The sequence below is a fragment of the Melanerpes formicivorus genome, unplaced genomic scaffold, assembly GCF_026170545.1.
Source record: "Melanerpes formicivorus ecotype bairdi unplaced genomic scaffold, bMelFor1.0.p_v2 SCAF_6, whole genome shotgun sequence".
Taxonomy (NCBI): Eukaryota; Metazoa; Chordata; class Aves; order Piciformes; family Picidae; genus Melanerpes; species Melanerpes formicivorus.
In genome coordinates, this window is record NW_027142358.1 from 20,452,921 (window position 1) to 20,475,476 (window position 22,556).

Consider the following 22,556-nt stretch of genomic DNA (forward strand, 5'->3'; position numbering starts at 1 on the left):
CTTGACACATTTTTGAGGAAGAAGAAGAAAAAAAAGGGCTTCTTAATTTATTAATATGCATTAAGGCATTTCATTGGAGTATTTTCTATTCTTCCAAGCTTCAAAGTCATATCAGTTCTATATTTTGATTTGCAGCTAGACGTATTTGCTTTCTGACAGGATGTTTGCTAATGTTTTTTTTCCCTCCATAGCTGTCTGTTTATAGGAAGGTTACAGACCTTTTGTCTTTGAATAAATTTAAAAAGTAGAAAGTCTGAAAAAAATGTTTAAATGGGTATATATCATGGCTATTGCTATTTGGGTCTGTCTGTCTTCAAAATCATCAGATGCTTCAACGTCTTTCAGGTTTTCTCATACATCCAATATTGAGAACTTGTGTTGCTGGAATACAGAACAGGGAAAATGTAGCTTATTTTACTGGTTTTGCTGCATTATTGCTACAGTAATTTTTGAAGTATATAGTGGTAGATTTGCTTAAAAAAATAACTCTTCTTTTTATCTTTTAGTCTCCCACAAAAGCTGTATATAATGCTAGACACTGGAACCAGCCAGAATCAGAAGCTTTGCCAGCACCACCAGTTTTGAAAACTGCCAGTGTCCCAGTAAGTAGATTGATTTCTCTCAAGCTTAGTAAATCTCCTTTTAAGAGGCACTGATGCTTTATTGAAACACAAGTTCTTGATATCTGGTAGTGTCACAGTAATTCAGAATGAAGTCCACTTTGTGATGTGAACCATTGGCTAGCTGATAGGAGAAGAGTCATCAGTGGAAACACTCTAGAATAGTATTTTCCATGTCATTTCAATATGCAGATACAAAAAAGTACTCCAGGTTTTATGATACCTAATGTTTTGAACAGTGGAGAACTAGGATTAGCTTGCCTGTTCCCATAGAAATCAGCAAGTTGCAGGTCAAAAAGGAAAAACTTAAATATTTAATTTCATTTTCCTTTCTAATGGAGTAAAGTATTGTTAATTGCTGACTTGAGTCCACAGACACTATGAAAAAACCTAAATTTTCTGTGTATAGCGAGAAATACTGAGATGAACATGCCAGATCTAAGCATGCCTACAAAGAGTAGACAAAAGGTGAAGTTAATTGCTTGTTAACTCTTTTTAGACCCTGAGAATCCAGAGACTTGGGCTTATATGTGTATAAAAGTTATTACTGATTATTGCCAAGAGAGCATTGTACACTTTCAGTAAAATTCATTTGGTGCCTTGCTTTTGCAGTACTTACCTGAGAGCAGAAAACCAGGAAGTAGGTATTTTTGCAGTGATAAGTCTTCAGCTTTTGCTGTTGTCATCAGTTTTGAGTTTTGGTTAGGGTTTTGGGGATTTTGTTTTACTTTTAATTCCACCTATGTCCATGTTGGTCTGGACTAGCTCCTGACTTGTGGTTGGCTTTGTTTGCATCCTCCCAGTATACCAGCCTTCCTGTTAACAGCACAGCCTGGAAAATACAGATGACTCATTCTGAAATAACCATTACTGCTAGTGTTTGAGGAGGGAGCATAGATTTAATTCCTGGGTTTCTTCTAAATGCCTTTCTTAATTTAAATTATGTGCAATGGACTGTCTGGGGAGGTGGTGGAGACGCCATCAGTAGAGGTGTTTAGGAGGAGACTTGATGGAGTGCTTTGTGCCATAGTTTAGTTGATTAGATGGTGTTGGATGATGGGTTGGATGCAATGAGCTTGAAGGTCCCTTCCAACCTGGTCTGGTCTATTCTATGTTAACAGAAGCTTTTGTTGCGTACTGAATCTTCATATTGATATGCATTGTGAAGTTCCCTGCTAGCTAACTTGATCGCAGATTTTTGTCTGAGTCTTCTCAGACAGACTATGAATATATCCTCTTCAGGCTAACAAAATGTCTGTCTGCCATTTTTTCCCACTTTGTAATTGGAACCATGAAAATAAGAATTTGGGAATATGGTAGAGGTTTGCTGAACAAACCAGTTAAAGGAATTTGTCTGTATCTGCTTCTCATGTTGTGTGCATCTGAAGTTACTTGAATCACTTTTTTTAGACTTGAATTTACATGTCTGATTAAGATCTAATAGTTACCAGATAAATGAGCCTTGATCTAAATGTTCAGTAGTAACCCCTATGCAGATGATCCTGCCTCTTTAATTTCTGTAGGAATTTGTTACCTGAAGATCTGGATAAATTTGTCCTAGGTTTATGGTGAGAAACCCATAGTATGCAAACTGCTTAAGCTAAGTACTTTATCTTATGGCCTCCCTGCTTTGAAGGGAAAGCCAGTAACAAAATCTTGGATGAGATGCTTGAGTGGATCTCCTGTGTTCACAGACTGATAAGATCAGTGTCTTCCAGTATGTGCTCTAAACCAGCTTTTCAGGGTTGTTTATTAGCATTTAGCCACTGGAGTCTAAGCAAGCAAATGCCGAAGTGCTGCACAGTGATAAAGGCAGCATGTAAAGAATACTCTGTTAATACAGCAGATTGTTTTGGCTTGTATTTTAATTTTGACTGTGATTGTACAATGCACAGGAGGGCTTTCTCTCAAATATCTCCTGTTGTAGCAGTTAATTCATCATCCAGGCCCGCATATTAGTTCTGTGGGGTTTTTTCCGTCAAGGTTCGACAAAAATTCTTATGTTACTTAGAGACCGAGGATGATTTAAATGTCCGCTGGCACTGGCACTTAGAATTTGGCATTTGAAAGTGTTTTTCCTGCATGCCTTGTTTTCTGTAGTTTGTCTTCTCATCTGAATTTGTGCCAAGGCAATAATCAGAAGATAAACTGACACTGAAGCTTAGGGTAGTCTCAAACTAATAGAGGAGTAGGTGGAGGAGAAGCCTTTAATACTTGCCTGAGATTGCTGGAAACTTGTTAGTAGTTATTCTAGACTTAACATGAAGTTCACTACTCCCTGCTCTCAAGTTCAGAGTAGATTTTGCTGTATTTTCATGGTATAATACTCTGTTCCTAAAACAGTAACAACAAAATAAAGCCAGTGTACAAAGAATACCATGAAATGACATGAGCACACACCATTCCTCTTATTTCTCTGTGGCAGTTTCTTGTGGTGCTGCAAAATGTGTGTTGGTAGTCTTCTACCTACAGCAGAGTACAGTTTGGATTATCAAGTTGGAGGGGTTGGTTTTCTGACAGCCGCACCCTGAGTACATTAGTGCAGTACCCTCCAGGAGTTAGGACTGAGTAATCAATGAGGTTTTCAGTTCAGGCTCTGTACAGATAGTCACTGCTCAATGCTGTGTTCATATCCAGGCCAGTGTACTTAATGATGGTTCAGTATAGCAATCAACTTCAGTCATTTCTGGAAGCTCCAATGTAAGAGGGTAAGATACTTGTAAGTTTCAAGAAATGTTTTTGAACACTTAACATGGTTGACGGACTTACCCTAAACTTTAATGAATCAGTGTCAAGGACTTGTTTCTTGTTAGTTTCACAATTCCACTGGAGCTTCCCTGACTACTTAGAACTGTGTTTTCTGTTTGAAAAGCCTGTAATTTCCAACATCTTTGTTTTATTTTTTTGAAGAGTAGGTACATTATCACACAGCTTAGGTACATCTTGGTAGTGTAAGGCAAGGACTAAATAGTCCCAAAAATGTGAGTTTGACAATTACACATCTGTAATGTTTCCTGATGTATTTAGTGTATGTTTATGTGCTCAAAACATCTGCCCATTTTAGCACTTTCTTATTAATAGGTAAGGCTATCTTCAAAGGAGGCAATTCATAAAGATGATGGAGTTTTTAAGGCTCCTGCACCACCTCCCAAAGTGATAAAAACTGTGACAATACCTACTCAGCCCTATCAAGAGATAGTAACTGCATTGAAATGTAGGAAAGAAGACAAAGAAGTAAGTATTCTTAACAAATTTTTAAGATAAAGAATTATTGGTAATCCTAAGTACTGGAGGAACAGTGTCAAAATTAAATTTGGCTTTCCTGTTAAAGATAATATTTGTATCTAAATAATTGAATGGCCTTCACTAACTTAATGTTTCCATGCACTCAAAACTGAATAGATTTTAAACTGTACTTGTTAAGGTTATAATCAATACCAAGAGCAACTTACCTAGGTGAAAATATTTGTCTCTTCCAGTTATACACTGTTGTTCAGCATGTAAAGCACTTCAATGATGTAGTGGAGTTTGGTGAAAATCAAGAGTTCACAGATGATATTGAGTACTTGCTAAGTGGATTGAAGAGCAATCAGCCCCTAAACACACGTTGCCTTAGGTAAGATATCTTAAAACAGTGATTTATAGTTAAAAGAGATACTGAATTAAATATTCATCAAGGAAGTGACCCTGCTTTAAAGTGTTAATTGTCACTTCTGCTACAAAGAATAAAGTCTGAAAATAATCACCAAGATGATATATTGTGAATAACCAAAAGCACTATGATTAGGAAGATGAAATAGGATCTTGTGTCATCTTCAAGACACTTGTTTTCCTTGTTGCTATAAGTGAATTATTTTTCTGATAACTCTTCTTTGTTTGGTGCAATCTTATGTGCAACGTCTGGTCTGAGTTTTAATGCAACATTCAATTCTAAATTAAAATCCCTAAGACTCGAAAGTTTGCTGGCTATAATCTAGAACTAATGTAATATTTGAAATGCAGTGTAACTCCAGCCACCTGTTCTTCTTCGGTTGAGAAATAACATAGCTGGTATCCACTGGAAGTATTGTGGCCTCAGTATTAATTGGGAGCTTCCCTGAATTGTCTTCAACTACTTACTGCACTCATAATATTCAAGTTAAACTTTGTTCTAAAGTAGTATTCAAAAACGTTGGCTTGCTTTAAAAAAGTTTGACTTAATATTGGTGTGTATTCCCTGGACTTAAAACTAATTAGAATAATGGTTTTTAACTGTGTAATGAATTATTTTTTTACATATATATATATTACAGATAGTTTTAACACTTGTAAATTTTCCTCTCTGATTAACAAAGCTAAAATGTTAGAGAAAGAAAATCTTGAATCCCCAGGGACAAATGATCAAGGCACTTCACCTGAGACTAGACTGTGGATGAGAAAAAGCTCTCTATATTTTTAAAAGTACTATGTTAAAAATTATTCTTCATGTTCCTCAAAAACTAGCACTGAACGTTGTCACTGAGCACAAGAAATCTATTATGCAGCTTGTGTGTGCATTGTAATAAGAATAAATTAATAGCCTAATGCTAGCTTAGGAGTGTTTTTCATATTGAGCACAATTAATTCACTCATACAGCAAGCTTCCCAAGATCATAAACTGACTTTCTTCTACTTTCCAGATTTATATCATGGCATGTAACTTGTATAAACACCATACATTTTTTTTTCTTTCAGTTAACAAATTAAAAGAAAAATATATTTCAAAACTTAATCAGTGTGTAAGGATAGGAATAGACCTAAAATAATCAGAAACTGGTAGGTAAGCTGTTGTGGTCAGAAACAGAAAGACACTACTTTAAACATACCATACCCTGTGAGTCTTCTGTGATAAGATTCCCCACTAGTCATGGAAGTCTTGACTACAAAATCACTCCCACATTACTGCACATTTAAAAGCAATCAAATTGTGACAGTGTATTATGTTTCACTGTGCCAGAAATGGCAGACAGCTTGCTAATAAAACTAGAAAAAGACTTCTGTATTTAAAATAGAGCTGTTAATGCTGGTCACTGATAATGCTAATAGATTTGTTAGGTTTTTCCTGACTCCTGTTGTATTTTCAGCAACTATAAATGCAGCAATAAATACTAATTTTTGTCTTTTCCTGTAAAAGTGCTCAGGCACAAGAGGCACTATCAGTCAATTAGATGACAGTGATGGAAGCTCACATTTATAATTTCTGATAATGCCTCGATCCATAATAAGCTCTCTTATGTCTCTAATCAGAACTTTGTGCTTAATCCATGAATATTTTAGTTTCAATTTAGCTATTTGAAATCATTTCAACTTTTGAAAGGACCAAGTTCAGGACACCTGCTTTTATCCAGTCTTAAAATAAAGCAGACCTATTTGGGTGCTGGTAAGCAGCTGTTGAATAAAATGCTGCTCTGTTCACCAATTACAAACTTGCTTTCCAGAAATTTTAAGGAAACATACCAACAGAGTTTGTCAGGGGCTGAGGTATAGGTGGCCACTTGTGTTTTGTTTATTTGCCATTTTTGTAAAAGCCTTCATTTCAGTTGTTCTAATCTAGAGCAAATTTTCTCTAGTGTAATCAGCTTGGCGACCAAGTGCGCCATGCCCAGCTTCCGAATGCATCTGAGAGCACATGGGATGGTAGCCATGGTTTTCAAAACACTGGATGATTCCCAGCACCACCAGGTATGGACACATGGGGTATTTCATTAGTTTGATGATACCTGTACACTTTAGATGAATTTTATGTACACACAGTTGAAGGTCAAGCATCTAGCGTAGTGTGCATCTGAGATCAGTGACTCCGTTTCAGTAATCTGTAGGTAAATGAAAAATAAGAGCACTTGTGTTCCAGTGATGAATTCATCTTCCACTCGTTATGTGTTTCTGGGTTTGGAAATTCTTTTTGAAAGTCATTTGAGCTTTTCATGGAAAAAACTGACTGTACTTTGGATTGCTATTTTATATCTTCTTTTAAGGTTTTAGAAATAGGCTTATTGTTGTACTTGTAGTTTCTTGCAAAGACAGTATTTCTTTAAAAATTCCTTTATGATAAAGGATGTGCTCCAAGTCCTCATCTCCAGGCTTGCTTCTACATGAATGATTACCTTTTCTGGAGCTGTTGGGGAGCATTTTTCAGGTCCTCAACAGTGCTGGGATAGCAGTTGTAGGATACCTCGAGCACATGCAGTATTCTATAATAAATCTAGGAAAGGTAAACTCTAACTGCTTTTTGTAACACTACCTGAGAGCTACAAGCTGAAGCTGTTTGGGTTTTCCTTAGCAACTTTTCAAATTCAGATCAGCTGTAACAGGAAATGCTTCTTGTGGGTGATATTATTTTTTCAGTCATTGTTAGAAAAGGTGAACGTGAGAAATGTTACTGGAAGTGGGTGGTAGATAACCTTAATCCAGTTAGGTTTATTACTTTAATATTTCTAAAAGAATGCCAGAAACTGCAGAAGGAAACTTTGCACCCACAGAAACAGACATTTAAGAGATTGTATTTGACATCTTACTGTGAGTGGGGAAAATAGCTGTAGAGCTTTAAGTAACTAATTCATAAAAATAGTTTATTTTGCATCTCTCTCAAAAATTAACAGTAGCTAACTATAAAACACAGGAACCAGGTTCAGTGCATTCAGTATTTAGAGAGCTGTCAAAATAATGCCAAGTGATACAAGAAATAAAGTGAGTATAGGTGTGTTAGTTGGGACAGTTGCCACTGCCCTGAGTTGAAGGAGATGTGCAGGAGTCAGCTACAGTTCCATGAAAACTGCCCAAGCTTGCTTGGCCTTTTACCACTTCCTATTATTCCTTTCAAAAGAACTTGCACATACAGTTCAGAAGGAAATTGCATGCTGTTATTTGTCTGCAGTAGCCAGAAGCATTGATTATATTCATGACTTGTAATATGTCTGATGGAAAGCTCCCTTTTGTCAGGAGAGGGGAAAAAAAACAAACCAAACCAGTAGTTAATGTTTTAATGTAGTTACAGTGCCTTCTTGATATGAGTTACATAGTAGTTGAAATACTGATTTATCAAACTACTATTAATAAATGCTAAAATATATGTTCTAAGTCCTGACAGTATGTGTTTCACTGATGACTTGCTCTGTATAACCTTGCTGTGTTTATATATAACCCTTTCATTCATTAATTACTTGATAAAATTTTAGCTTGTTCAAAATCAATAGAAGTTTCTCCACTCAATTTCAGTGCTGAGTAGCACAAGAATAAAAAGAAATCACACTAGGCTTTGCTTGCACAGCTCTAATCTGTTACAAGATTCATAAAAACTTGGGGAACCCCACAATTATTTTGTTAACTTTTTCTTTGCATTATTTTGGAGATGGGAAAACTGCCACAATGATATTGCTAATTGAAACAAATATGAGCATAATACTGCATTCATTGTACTGATATAGTGGAATAGACTGAGGAAGTAGGAGACCTCTGCATTTCTATAAGAGAGCAGTTCACAGTATCACCAAGGTTGGAAAAGACCTCAAGGATCATTGAGTCCAACCTGTCACCACAGGCCTCATGACTAGACCATGGCACCAAGTGCCATGTCCAATCCCCTCTTGAACACCACCAGGGACGGTGACTCTACCACCTCCCTGGGCAGCCCATTCCAATGACGAATGACTCTCTCTGTGAAGAACTTTCTCCTCACCTCGAGCCCAAACTTCCCCTGGTGCAGCTTGAGACTGTGTCCTCTTGTTCTGCTGCTGGTTGCTTGAGAGAAGAGACCAACTCCAGCAAGGAAAACAAAATAACTGGTTATTTTACTGAGCTATGCCTAAAAATGTTTACATGAAAACTACTCATTCCACCCAATTTTTCCTATAGGATTATATTTAAGTTACAGTTTCTGGTTTCAATGGACTTTATCTATTCAGCTATCCTCTAAAGGTTTTGGAGTATTACTATTTTTTATAATGAGAATACAGGTTTTATTTCAGCTGTCGGTAGTTATGCACAGAAATGTCTTCAATATGTGAATAATTAAAAAAGAATAAAAATCAAGTGCATTAAATGTAGCACTGAACCCTAGAAAATAACCATCTGTTCCCACAAGCTGCAGTATAAATAGAACAAGCAAAGGAAGAGAAGGATGAAAGTGGGTGTAAATGGTCTGCTGTTTATGGAGTATACTTCAGCTAGGATGTTTCCTGAATTCTGTAGAAGTATGGAGTGCAACTCTATAGTTAGATATGCCATAAAATTTCTGTCTAGAGCAAATTCTACTTATTTTACTTTTTTCATCTCCACATTTGTTTGGAAGCAGAATGTGCTTTAAGCATCTCAAGGAACAGAATAGGGGAAATAACAAAACCACCCAAAAAGAACAGCTGCAGCCTCTAACAGTGGAATGTTGAGGGTTTGAGTTGGTTCTTTGATTATTGGTTTGGTTTATTCGTTTGGGTTGGGTTTTTTTATTATTTACTTGTTAGGATGTTGAATGAAAATTCAGCTTGGAATTCTATGTATGTTAGGGCATGAGATTGCTTTCAGACAGTGTGGTTAGCCTTTATAAACACAGGAGATCAGAGCAAAATATGGAGCAGTTATAGTCAAGATTAAACCAACTTACCTATAAGGAGTAAGAAAAATAAGTTTTAGAAAATTCATGTCACTGGCATGTGGCTGAAGCAGGCTCGTCCCACCTTATAAGCATCATTCACATTTGAGGTCCTTGCTTTTTGCAACATCACTGTCTTCCTGGTTGCACTTCAGTATTCAGAGGCTTATTGGCCTGATCATCTTCTGCATTGTATGCTGGTTTTCCCTTTCTGGCAGTCCTCCTGCTGCTTGAAGCCTGCTGTATAATGTCTTAGTCCCCTGTTTTGATTTCTTCTGCTCAAACATACTAAAACTTGGGTGGAATGTCTAAAGGGGCATATTGACATAGTTTATGTGAGAGGAGGACCACTATTCTGTGCATAATGGGAAGTCAGTTGGATTGCAAAAAAGGAAGCCTGAGACAGGCAAGGGCTTGGCACAGATGCTTACAAAATGAGTGTGATTGCATTTATCAGACTTCAGAGTATCTATGAACCATTTCTAAGCAGTGATCTAAGAACACTGATGTTTTCAAAAGTCTAAATATTGGCAACCTCTAGTTTATAAATTCAGCAGTTTCCTTCTTAACTGCTGCCTGCTTTCTAGTTGACAGAATCTCCTTTGGGAGCTTAACCATGATTGTAACTAGGAATCTCACTTAGATAATCCTGGTCACCAGAAAATAGTTTTTCATAGATGTTCCACACTGGCTAAACAGCAGTTAGCAGAGTCACCTTTGGTTTCTCTGGAATGTGTTTGCTTCTGTGTCCTGTTTTAGTAACTGCCATTCTGAAGAAAGAAAAGTCTTTTTTCCAGGAACATGAAATTTCTTACACTTTAAAGCAATTGCAAGTAAATCCAGAGTAAATAATTTCCATAGTTAAACCTTGCAGTTTTATAATTTCATTGGAGGAAGTTAATAGAAATAAAGGGAAAACCAGGTGTGGCCTGCCTATATAGATAGACCAAAGAGAAGCCACTCTGTGTTTCAAGATTGTACTTAGGAAAGGAAATGTAGATGTGGAAAGACTTCCTTCCTTCCTTCTGTATTCCAAATGCATCTTCAGTAGTCAGATTGAAGTCTTTATTCACCAGAGGTTTTCCTTCAATCAGACAGGAAGGAGTTTTAATGTAGCTTTTGATAGACTTGTCAGCTGCCTAATCCTGTTTTGGAAATGCTGATACTGCTTAGCATAACCAGGTATGATGAGCACTTGCTTCTAAAATAAACAGAAGCAGCTAATGATAGCTTTGGTGGTTGGCTGGAATCTAAACAAGATGTCAATCTGCTATGACACATTCTGCTCTTTCCTGTTGAACTGTGCAACATTCACATCCCAGGAGTAGTTTATCTCTATTTTTAAATTTATTAAAAAAGAATTGTTATAGATGTGTACAGCGTGTTGAGTCTTAAGAGCTGAGCTTGGTGAGACCCATATACCCCAACCCCTGGCTGCCTTTTTTTCCCCTCAGATATTGTCAAAGGTTTCTGAAAGTGTGTCCAGCACAACTCAATTTTCCATGATCCTAATAATAACTTGGAGTTCACCTAGAAAGACGAGTCTCTTTGTGCAAGTGCTGTACTTAGCAGCCCTAGGGACAGATAGCTTTGCTCTGATCTCTTCACTGTCATGTGTCCTCTCCTGACAGTCATGATTTTTCTTTGCTTTTCTGAATCCTCATGGAGATGCAATTGAAGTCCTTCATGAAGAAGGATTAAGTATTCTTTAGGCAGTAAGAGGTCCGTGTTTACCAATTCTGTTTAGCTTAGGGATGGTCAAGTTAATAACATTTATTGTGAAAGGCTGATGGGAATGAAGCAGGAGGGAAGATGTTCTCTGTTTTCTGTAGTACTGTTACTAGAGTTACTGGTTCTTATTCTGTCTGCAGCACTGAGTCTTTTGAAAGTAGAAAACTCTGCTTTTCTGCAAGCTTTTTGTAAAGGTATTAGGTGTCTTATGTCTTGGTTGTATTGGTTAGGAGAATGCCTTAGTAACTTGCTAGAAAGTATCTATGTACAACATTCATGCAAGTATTCATGCTGGTGCTTACTGGGACTTCTCAGGCTTGTTTTGTAAATCTTCAGCTTCTTTACTAAAAATTGTGAAAGATGTGCCTAACGTGAGTACAACAAACTAACTGCTTTATTTCTTTCCTCTCCAAACCCAAGAATTTGTCCCTTTGTACAGCAGCTCTCATGTACATCCTGAGCAGAGATCGTTTGAACATGGACTTAGACAGAGCTAGTCTAGACCTGATGATACGGCTTCTAGAATTGGAACAAGATGCTTCTTCTGCCAAGCTGCTGAATGAAAAAGACATGAATAAAATTAAGGAAAAAATTCGTCGACTGTGTGAAACTGTTCACAACAAACATCTTGATCTTGAAAACATCACGGTGGGTATCATGCTTTTATTTGAATGCCTTGGCAGTAGTGAAGCGCTTAATAAAATGGAACTTGTAAGCATCATTGTTAATCTCACATCTCCCAGCTAAGGAGTTGTGACACTTTGCCTACCTTCTGTGTAAGTATGACTGTACTGCAAGCATTTTCTTTACATGCAACATTTCCTCTCTAAAAGGCTTTGATGTTCTTCAGCTGTTTGATTCACTGTTCCTTCCTGCTAAGGGAAGCTTATGAAAGGTAGCAATTAAAAATAAGTAACATTTTGAATAACCATATGTTTAAAGATCATGTTTAGATTATTTGATTCTTTTTCTTTGCCTAAATTTTATGTATACATTTACAAACAATGTGCTCTTCTCTTATGTGAGGAGTGGTGTTAAATGCAAAATGTGATGCAGGTTTTTCCACTAAAAAAAAAAGTCTGTTGTACAGAAACCAATTCCTCCCTGCTTTCACCCAAAGCGTGGTGACAGACCTGTTGATTTCCATAAATGTAGTTGAGCTTTTGTCTTTCCTTTCTCAAACATACTTGATTTTTTCAGCTGCAAGAGAGTGAACTGTTTTTATTTTTAAAAACAATATGGCCATGGTTTGCTGCTAGCATTAAGCTAGCTTGAAAAATAAAGGGTAAGCTGCAAGTATTTTTTGAAGTGTGTATTTAAAGAATTGATGACAGGTTGAGTAGATGAGTGGTCGTAGATGGCAAAAATTAGTAATGCGCTCTTGCCGTATTGCAGTATAACAGATGTTAGGATCATCTTAATTCTTTAAAATGTCTTGGAATATGTTCTTTTAGTGTTTTAAAGATTCTTATTAGGCTTTTGCCGTTTTTCATGTAATACTTATTATTAATAATATTTAATTAATGTAATACTTATTAATACGTAATCCCCACAAGGAGAAGCTTCTGATTTTATTGTTTACGAAGTGAGCTTTTTAGAGCTTTATCTCCACAAGTAACATTTTAACTCCTGCCAGTAATCTGCAGTTAAAATAGTATTTCATCTTAGGGTAGACTAAAAGATTATATACCTTGTCGAGTTGACATTTTCTTTTGCAGTTCTTGAGACTTATTTTGTCTGTTTAGGACCAGTTTGATTTGGGTTTTTTCCCCCAAACTTCTGGCTAATGAACAGGTAGCTGAACACATGAAAAGTCAGTATTATGTAGCAGTAGAGAGAGATGAATTCTGGGGGAGGAAGATAATATTGATGACATAATCCTTGATTTTAGTAATCTGTTTGTGGTGACAGAATTATTTCAGATTTTTTCTGTTTCCTACAAACCCATGAAATGTGCAGGTAGGAGATGTATATTAGTTTTGTGGCATTCAAAATCTTCAAAGAGGAATCAATTTGAGTCTGTTTTCTCCACTCCTAGTTTATTCTCTGAATTCACCTGTCACAATCTGAAGATACCAACAACAAATGAAATTTGTTCACTAGGTGGTAATCAGCTGGTATAGTCAGTGTCTTATTTCAATGCTGTTTTGGCACTGAATGCAGCTCATGTAACTCTGTCACTAGCAGGATATCTGTTGATGATAAAACGTAAGATAAGTTCCTTTAAGCACAGAACAGCTGCTACAGGTTCCTCATTGCTAAAGCATCCAGATACACATACCACTGTCTCCTCTTTGAGTCTTCCTTGTATTCGTAATCTGAGTTAACCTGATGATTTTTTATGAACTGTAGTTCTGTTTCTGTGTTTTCTTAGGCATGAGTTTTAAAGGATATATCAAAAAAGGACTCTGTCTTGAAAGTTGGGTATGATTAACCAGTAATTATCACAGGCCCAGTCAGTTTCACCTGTAGTTTGTTTTTTGGTTTTTCTTCTCTGTTGTTTTTTTCTGGGGTATCCCTATTTCTGAAAATTATGTTGTGATGTGTTGCAAATGTGTTGAATACTGTAGTATCTCACAGATGGAAACTAGTTCTCTCCCAGCTGCACCATCTAGAAACAGAGACTACATTGCATTTAGAGCATATATGCAAGCCAAATGAGATGACTAGATTCTCTGTCAATCTATGATAGTAGCAATTGTAAGTTGTGGCAATAATGCACTTCATATGTAGAAGATAAAGTTGGTTTTACACAGATCTCTGTCGTGAAATATAATAAGGGGTCTCTGTTTTGTACCAGGCAGAAAACACTAACAAAAATACAGATCTTGGAAGGGTAAAGAAAAGATCTGTGCTTAGACTCATCCACTTAGAAACAGGAGGATTGCAGCAAATGTTTTTATAACTCCTGTTTATTGCTTAACCCATGACACCTTCAGTTTTTTTAAATCTTGCACAGATCAGAAAAAGATGATGAATATTGCCTGTCTCTTTCCACAGATAATGTTGTTTGTATGGCTATCTGTTAGCTAATTTTTGAGCGCTGAGGCAGGCATTCAGAGGGTTCTATTTCCTACACTGCTATGAACTATGAACCATACGCCCAGAGACTGAGGAGGGGTTCTCTGTGTTTAATATGTTCAGGGCTTTATGTTGGCTTAGAAGATAAAACCTGAAGAAATTAGCCTATGTATTAGGATATAACACCTGCCTGTCAGTGAGTATAGCCCTCTGTACTAACGCTTGCTGTTAGCTCCTCCCTGTTGCATCATAAAGAAAACCTTCAGAAGTGAATTCTACTTTCAGCTGGTGAAAGAGAATGTTCTGTTTTTGGCTCCTCAGCATAAGGCTGAAAGCTTAAGGAGCTGTGGTTTGAACCTTTGGTGTTAAAATTCCATACTAATTGACATAAAAATTGGATAGAATGGATTTACTGAAATAAAAAAGGTGGGTTTATGCCCAGTAGTATAAATACTGAAAAACTCCAGGGCAGTGTAATTTGAAGTCTTACGACCCTTTGGCAGAAAACAAAGCACTATATTTTAAATACTGTGTGGCCTTGGAGCTTTCCTGGTGAAGGTATTTAAGCGGTTAAATATATCTTTTGCAGCTGTTAAGATCTCTAAGAAGAATTTTTAATCGGCTTCCATTAATCTAGTTAAGGTTGTGCATTATTTCAGACATCCATGTTACAATATTTTCAGCCTCAGCCTATGAAAATAAAAGGAATATCTGAAGAGGATGGGAAAGCTTCAGAGAGCCAGGGAACTGGCAAACTACTGTCTTCAGATTCTCTCCCCTCCTCTCAAAATGTATTCTTATTTAGTTGGCTTCAGAAGGGAAGTTCTTCTTCCATTGCTTGAAATATCCTCATCTCCTTTAGCACTGTGCTTTTAACATACAACCTTTTAAAAGTGTGAAGTTTTGGGTCTTGTGTCACCCAGTCATGAGATGAGAATACTGTAACCAAGAGTGGTTAGTTTCCCTCCTGTGGGAAGACTTGATGAAGGGCTGTTGGCCTTTAAAGGCAGTTAGCAGTTTCCCCAGTGGGAAAACAGTTGCAGGAGTAATTGCAGCTTCATCCTTTGTTTCTCCTTTAATGGGGGAATTGAGATGCTGCTGACTCTAGGAGGTGTGGCTTGTTGTAGCTTTGCTGCTGTGCTGTCCCCCACACTTTCATGATCTAAGGACACTTCCATTTACATTGTAGAAGTGGTGTTGCCGTATGCTCATCAGCAACAGCGTGCTTCAGAGCTTGCTCCAAAGAAATGGAAATAACTTTGTGTGAGAACTCTTCTTCATGAAGACTAATCTTCAGCTTTGTGTTCTGCCTTGCACATCAGTATTTGGAAAATAAGGAGAGCTGCTGAAGATGTTGAGGGGACTCCTACAATTTATAACTTGGTTTTCCAAATCAGTAGGATATTTACCAAAGCCTGCTGAGTACTGTTATGCCCAGAAATGCTGAGGTTTAAACTGGTATCCTGCAACATGCTGCTGCACAGCTCAGAATAAGCACAGCTGTCCTTGAAAAATTACAAATCAAATGTTCTAGGGTGGAAAGGTAACTTGGGAGTGGTTAAATTCAGTTGGCTTATTGAGATTTTAGGCCTTTTTCTTTGTCCTTTCATCATTGTATTTATGTATCATACATGAAACTGTTAAGCTTATAGTAGTCCAGATTTGCTTTTGTGTTTTCCAGGTGTTACAGAAATCTGTGCTGGTCAGTTTGGTGTCTATGTAAATTTATATAAAAGTTCTATTATCAATGTCTGCCTTTTATTAGAGGCTGTTGAACAAAGAAGGCATAGTCTTGACTTTATAAATAATGCTATTTTTAGTTAAAAATACTGCAGGGGATTAACTTAAGATAATCACCTAGAATCTTTACAGCTTCCTTTTGCAGGATATTAAACTTACCTTTGTTGTTGTTGAATTTTTTTATGTATACAGGGAAGCAGTGTTCACTGTGGTTCTTTTTTGTTTGTGTGGGGTTATTTGGTCTGGCATTTTGTTGGTGTGTGTTTATTTGTTGCTTGGCTGATTTGTCCATTTCCTCCTCCTATTTATTTCCTTATATAAGAGGAGAAATAAAAGAAATGAGACTGCTGAGGTTTTCTATTCTATTAATAAAATAAAGTTGAAAAAGTACTTTTTTTCTCAGTACCAAGGCACTTTTTAAGATACACATTTTTTTCAATCTGTTCTTGCTCCCTCTGGTGGCTCCTCCACTCAGAACCCCTAAGTTCATTTTATGGTTTTCTGTGATGTGGATCTGTATTATTTGGTATATTTGCTACAGTTGCATGTGATGATTTCTCTAATTATGGAACCTAACTCTTTCAGACTGGACACTTGGCCATGGAGACATTACTGTCTCTCACCTCAAAACGAGCTGGGGACTGGTTTAAAGAAGAACTGCGACTTCTAGGTGGTCTTGATCATATTGTAGATAAAGGTATATTGGAGGTGCTGCTTTGGCAGTGTGAAAAATTAGTAAATCTTAATGTAGTGTTGGCTTTTCTTGATGTTCATTGTGGTTAAAAATGGAAATGTATTTTTCTCAGCAATGTTAAAGTACACATTGGATATCGTAGAATGGTTTGGGTTGGAAGGGACCTCCAAAGGTCATCCAGTCCAACTCCCCTGCAGTGAGCAGGGATGTTCTCCGCTAGGTTAGGTTGCTCAGAGCCTTGTCGAGCTTGAACATCTCCAGGGATGGGGCCTCAACTACCTCCCTGGGCAATCTGGTTCCGTGTTCTACCACCCTCATGGTGAAGAACTCGTTCCTAATGTTCAATCTAGGTCTAGTCTTCTCTAATTTCAAACCATTGCCCCTCATCCTATAGTTAGGCCTTTTCAAATGATCTCTCTGAAGCCTCCTTGTAAGCCCTTTTCAGATACTGGAAGGCCACTATTAAGTCTCGTTAGAGCCTTCTCTTCTCCAGGCTGAACAAGCCCAGCTCCCTCAGCCTGTCCTCATGGCAGAGGTGCTCCAGCCCCCTGATCGTTGCAGGTGGGATTGAAAACGTTGTCCAGGTTAAACATAATGTGTATAATGTTGCACATGATGTGCAGAATTAAAAATAGCAGAAGTGTAGACAGAGTACAGGCTACAGTGTTAAATAGCTCTGTACAGCACACAAACACAGCATCCTTATTCTAGACTCAAATGTCCTTTGCAATCTTCCAAAATTATTTTCAGGCCTAATATTTTTAAGCTAAATATTCCAGAGGAAGTCAGCCCCCCAAGAAGAAAAGGTGGGAGTGTTGTTTCCTTTTTTATTTTAATTTTTTTAGGATGGTGCCTTGGTTATGTTTTTGGAATTAGCATCTCACAGATAGGAAAATTTCTAAAATGCTTTTTTTAGCTCAAGAATTCCTAGCCTTAACTAAGCAGGGGGGTGGACAAAAGTGTTCAACTTGCACACAGTTTGGTATTTTAAAGTGTAGTGAGAGTGTGCGTGCAGTACCGTTTTTTTCTCTTATAAAAACAGTGCAGAGAACAGAGAACAAAGTCATGTGCTGTACAGTCTCTTGTCAGCGAGAAGCAAAATACACATATAATTTGTAGCAGCAAATGTGTAAAGCCAAAGTTGTAAGGGCATTGCTGATTTGTTTTGTCTTTTGAAATTTACCCAGAGAAATGAAACATTTTTGGAATACTGCTTACGGCTTTGTGATTGTTTCCTAGCATTGAGGGGTTTGTGAAATGACTCTCTGAGTAGCTAGGTTGTACGCTTGGCTTTTGAAGGCCTCTTACTGATAGTGAAATACAACTTCTTTTTGTGGTTTAGTTAAAGAATGTGTGGATCACCTAAGCAGTGATGAGAATGAAGAGAAACTGGTTGCTTCCTTATGGGGTGCAGAACGATGTTTACGGGTCCTAGAAAGCGTGAGTATGAGGAAATGCATTTCTGAAAACTGCTTTTTCTCAACCAGATGTCTTCAGTGTCAGATTTATGTCATTATGTAGTTATATGATAACATTGATTATTTTTTTATAGAAGAATCTAACTTTCTGGTGTTTTATCAGTGTTCCTGGAATGTGGTGGGGTTATTTAATTTCTCTGTCCATTCTCTATGTACATAGAGCATTGCAGGTTTATTTTGGGTAAGAACAACTGAAGGTAACATGATGCTTTTTTCTTAAGTTCCTACAAAATGCTGCTGTTGCGGATCTTGTGTAAGTTTGACTCTCTAATGCATGCCTGGAAATAACACAGAGAAAATAGACGCAGGCTTTTCTTAGAAGTAATAAATCTATGTATATTTTAAGAATTGCTACTTACAACCATCAGCTGGCTAAGCACTGAAAGAGAAAACTGCCCTCTAAGTCAAGCTAGGCCTGTAACCAGCTGAGCATGTATATTGAGATGGTAAATAGAATAGAATAAACCAGGTTGGAAGAGACGACTTCGAGATCATCGCATCCAACCTATCAACCAATCCAACCCACCTAATCAACTAAACCATGGCACCAAGCACCCCATCAAATCTCCTCCTGAACACGGTATTTTTTTATGAGAATGGAACAGAACTGTGAAGAGAACTAAAAATCCATGGTACTTCTGTAATTGACAGAAGCTGTGAGCATACTCTTCTCTGCAGTGCCTGGTTTTGCTGAGTTTCATATTTGTTGTTAGTGTTACTCTTTCTGTATTGTGGTACAGTAAGCAAGCAGAAGAATGCTGTGAGGTTTGAGCAGTGCATCTCCACACCTCAGAAAGTGATGGTGGAATTCAGAGTACATGAATCTTACTGAACACTCTTAATCCAAGGCAGAGAGAGCAGATAGCTACAGTGGTAACTTGATTTCGTCAGGCAAATAGGACAGAGTCAAGGACAGTTTAAAAGGAAGCTAAAAACTGAGGGGAAAAAATGAACAATTGTTGAAAAACTGATTCAGGGTGCAAACTTAAAAATTAATGGTATCTATTTCTTTACCTGCCTTCTGAACAGTAAGAAAACAGATCCTCTTTCTGCTTTTGCAACAGTAGAAGAGCCTTGTTTAGTGGTAGAATATTCAAATTTGAACATAAGGGTGGTTCATGATGTAGCAAGATTCTTAGGAATGTGGGAGAAATCAAATCATGCAAATTTGAGAGAAATCTTTTCTGTTTCTGAAAATTGATTCTGAATTTCAGTCAAGGGAATTAAGGAAAAACTGTATATTTTTTTTTATTTCTGGCTGGTTGCATAATAAGCTCTAAGAAATGGAAGTGAGGTCAAATCCTAAAGCCAGCATTATGTATATAACTATATTCTAGGTCAGATTTAGGTATTTTATACACGTACACATTTGGGACACTAATGAATTCAGGGTTCTGCTGTGGCAGAGCATTTTGCCCATGGTTTCTGTACTTACTGTATCAGGAAAGGTGGTTTTATCTTCAGTGCCACAATTTTGTGTGATTCATTACAAGGTGAAAATTCCAAGGAAATACTGGACAATGATAAGTCAAATTTTACACTGGATAATAACCAAGAAAAATGGAACTGAATTAAGTGGGGTGGTAGTGTAAGGGAATATTTCTCTTTCACAGAAAATAAAAGTCCCACTTTTAATACTGTTTTCTCCCCCTCTTTTTAGGTAACGGTGCATAATCCAGAAAATCAGAGCTATCTGATAGCATACAAAGACTCACAACTCATAGTCTCCTCAGCTAAGTAAGTTGTAGCAAAAAGACATTTTTGCAGGGCACGGCGTATAACACCAAAAATGCATATAAACCTCCATAATTGTTACAGCAGAAGATTCTAGAGGGGAAAATTCCACAGTTTCCACTGTTGTCGTTCATTAAAGTGATGCTGAAGTTAATTTAGATGAGAATATGAGTAACTGCCTGAGTGCTACCAATATACAGTGCTTCAATTTGTTGATTGTGTAGAAGCTGCAAACTGTGGATTCAGCTCCTTCTGTACCAAGTTAATACGAACACAGAAGAGGGCAGTTGGGAAGCTACTTTTATTTATTGTGGTTTTATTATGCTTAAGTGTTTACTGAAATGTAGCATAATGGGATTGACAGTGTAACTAAAATTAAACTAGTAAAATTCTGTTCGTATCTGTTCTCTCTGGCAGAGGTGCTCATGCAGACCCCTCTAACCCACTTCACAATCTCACATGACTGGCAGAGGTTGTATCCCTCTTGTGTTGCTCTTCATGAGAGATTAAATTAAGCTGAACATTGAAGACCTTATTGGAAACATAACATCCAAACCCAAAACACAACACATACATGCCTCTCACTCCCATTTACTATGCTATTTCCAACTATCTATATATATGACATTTACATTGAAATCAGTGTTGTCAGTTTAACATCAAACTTATTTCAGACAGTAGAATCATGTCTGTGGTCAAGTAGTATTAGAAGGTTAAGATTTTAGTGCTAGGACGTCACCTGTTCTCCATTTCTAACAGAATGGAAATAGCTCTGAGGACAGAAGAAGAGAACATTTAGATAACAATGTCAGAGTAATACTGTGTCTTGACGGTTGGAGGATATGAGAGCCAGGGTTTGTAGAAAGAGGAGATATCTTTTGTAAGACCTTGTGATGAGGATGAAAGGAAGAATTAACTTTTGCTCTTGAACTCTCAAGCTCATGATGCTCTAAGCCACAAAGCTTTTTGACTTTTTGTTTTCACAATTTCATTTGAGCTAATAAAGGTTTTTGTGATGAGTTTTTTTATCTGTCCCTATGAACTGAATATTTAGGTATCAGCAAAATTCTGCATGATCTCTGTTTGACTGTTTTTCCTGGTAAAAAGAATATAAAGGTGGAATGCCCTGTTAGTTGTGGGGATAATTTTGTTCTGCATCTTCATCCTGCAGAGCACTGCAGCATTGTGAGGAGTTAATCCAGCGATATAATCGTGCTGAAGACAGTATCTGTTTACCAGACAACAAGCCTCTGCATCACCAGAATGTAACTAACCATGTGGGTAAAGCAGTGGAAGACTGTATGAGGGCCATCATTGGTGTCTTGCTCAACCTGACAAATGATAATGGTAAAACAAAACAACAAAAAAAGCATGTTCTGTGTTAAAGCATCACATAAAGCATTCATGTGAAATGTTTTCTTGTAGCGAAGTACAGTGCAATAGAACAGCTAATATATGGTAGGTGCTTGCTTTACAATAATCAGCAATTACTGTAAAGCCATTTGCTTTGTCTATGAGAGTCTCATTTGTCTTTAGGGCCAAAAGGTTCTTGTCAACCTGCTTAAGATTATTAGAAGGAATATTTTCCAAACCAAGCCTCTACACTCTTTCTGTTTACAGAATGGGGTAGTACAAAAACGGGTGAACAGGATGGTCTGATAGGCACAGCTATGAATTGTGTGCTTCAGGTTCCGAAGTTCCTACCTCAAGAACAGAGATTTGATATTCGGGTGCTGGTAAGCTGTTGTAGTTGTTACATTAACACATCATGATTGCCCTGTTCTCATGCATTTAACTGCTGTGGTTCCAATTAAGAAGCAGTCTCTACATTGTTCATGGATCTTACATATACTTGATGATGTACTTACTGCTTCTGTAAGAATTTGATGCTTTTGACCTCTAATCATTTTCCCTGGTTTTAGTGAGGAAAAGGCCACTGCTAGATGAACAAAGAGACTTAGCTAAATTCATTGGTGAATTATCTAATTTTCAAATGTCTTCCATGTCAGAAATACAGGTCATGTTTGAGATAAAGGCTTTGGCAGATTCACCTCAGCTTATATAAAATGGGTCTGTGTGGCCTACATAGCAAGAGTGAAGTAGTCTGTGTTAGAGAGTCCTAAGAGAAGATATGAAAGCTGGACACTTGAATCCCTAATCTATACGTGGAATCTCATCTTTAAAAAAGTTTTTAAATTAAGAATTGGTAAACAGATTCCTGCATGCAAGTTACAGTGTAACAGGGATCTCCTTTTTGCCTTGTGTTTCTTTAAATCCTGATCCTTCTATCATACTGTTTCCTAAAGGTGTGTTACTAAGTTCTGTATCCTCAGACAGGATAAGCCCTAAAGACATTATTCATCTGGATAGATGTGTTTTGGTAATTTATCACTTTTTAATGTGTGTAATCCTCTTTGGCACTCCAATTCTTGCAGGGATTGGGTCTGTTGATCAATCTAGTAGAATACAGTGCTCGGAATAGGCACTGTCTTGTCAATATGGAAACATCATGTTCCTTTGACTCATTCTGTACGGGAGAAGGAGATGATAGCCTAAAAATAACTGGACAGATTGATGCTGTTCAGGCCTTAGTGCAGGTAAGAAATGTGGTTGTCTTGTAATAGTTACCATTTCTCATTATCAGACTCTCAGGGGGGAAGGGAGAACTCAACAAGGAAGATTTGTCAGAATTTGTTTCCTGTTAGTATTTTGAGTAATACATCGGAGTGGGGAAAGAGGAGTGCTGCTCACAATTCTGACATTTCAGTACTGCCCATTACAACAGCTTCCGTTGTAAAAGACACTGCTGTGATTATCACAGACATCCAAAGGCTGCTGTCACACTCCATAAAGCTTTCTTGTTGCTATACATTCTATTTCCAGTTTTCTTGTTCCTAAATGGCTTAATACTAGTTTCATTTTAAATCAGCAGTAAA

At 37.3% G+C, this 22,556-nt stretch overlaps 1 protein-coding gene across 6 annotated transcripts in view; it reads left to right on the forward strand.

Annotated features, from left to right (window-relative positions):
* The window catches only part of WAPL (WAPL cohesin release factor), a 144,815-nt gene that overhangs the window by 116,593 nt on the left and 5,666 nt on the right, over positions 1-22,556 (forward strand). For 5 of the 6 annotated variants that reach the window (XM_068140030.1, XM_068140035.1, XM_068140032.1 and 2 more), the window contains 11 exons: positions 507-602; positions 3,702-3,854; positions 4,100-4,236; positions 6,209-6,320; positions 11,374-11,601; positions 16,300-16,411; positions 17,751-17,848; positions 19,547-19,623; positions 20,792-20,967; positions 21,241-21,356; positions 22,056-22,217. In XM_068140030.1, the coding sequence (XP_067996131.1) occupies positions 507-602; positions 3,702-3,854; positions 4,100-4,236; positions 6,209-6,320; positions 11,374-11,601; positions 16,300-16,411; positions 17,751-17,848; positions 19,547-19,623; positions 20,792-20,967; positions 21,241-21,356; positions 22,056-22,217 (1,467 nt within the window). The remainder of the gene's footprint in view (positions 1-506; positions 603-3,701; positions 3,855-4,099; positions 4,237-6,208; positions 6,321-11,373; positions 11,602-16,299; positions 16,412-17,750; positions 17,849-19,546; positions 19,624-20,791; positions 20,968-21,240; positions 21,357-22,055; positions 22,218-22,556) is intronic. The other variant, XM_068140033.1, reaches the window with a different exon arrangement.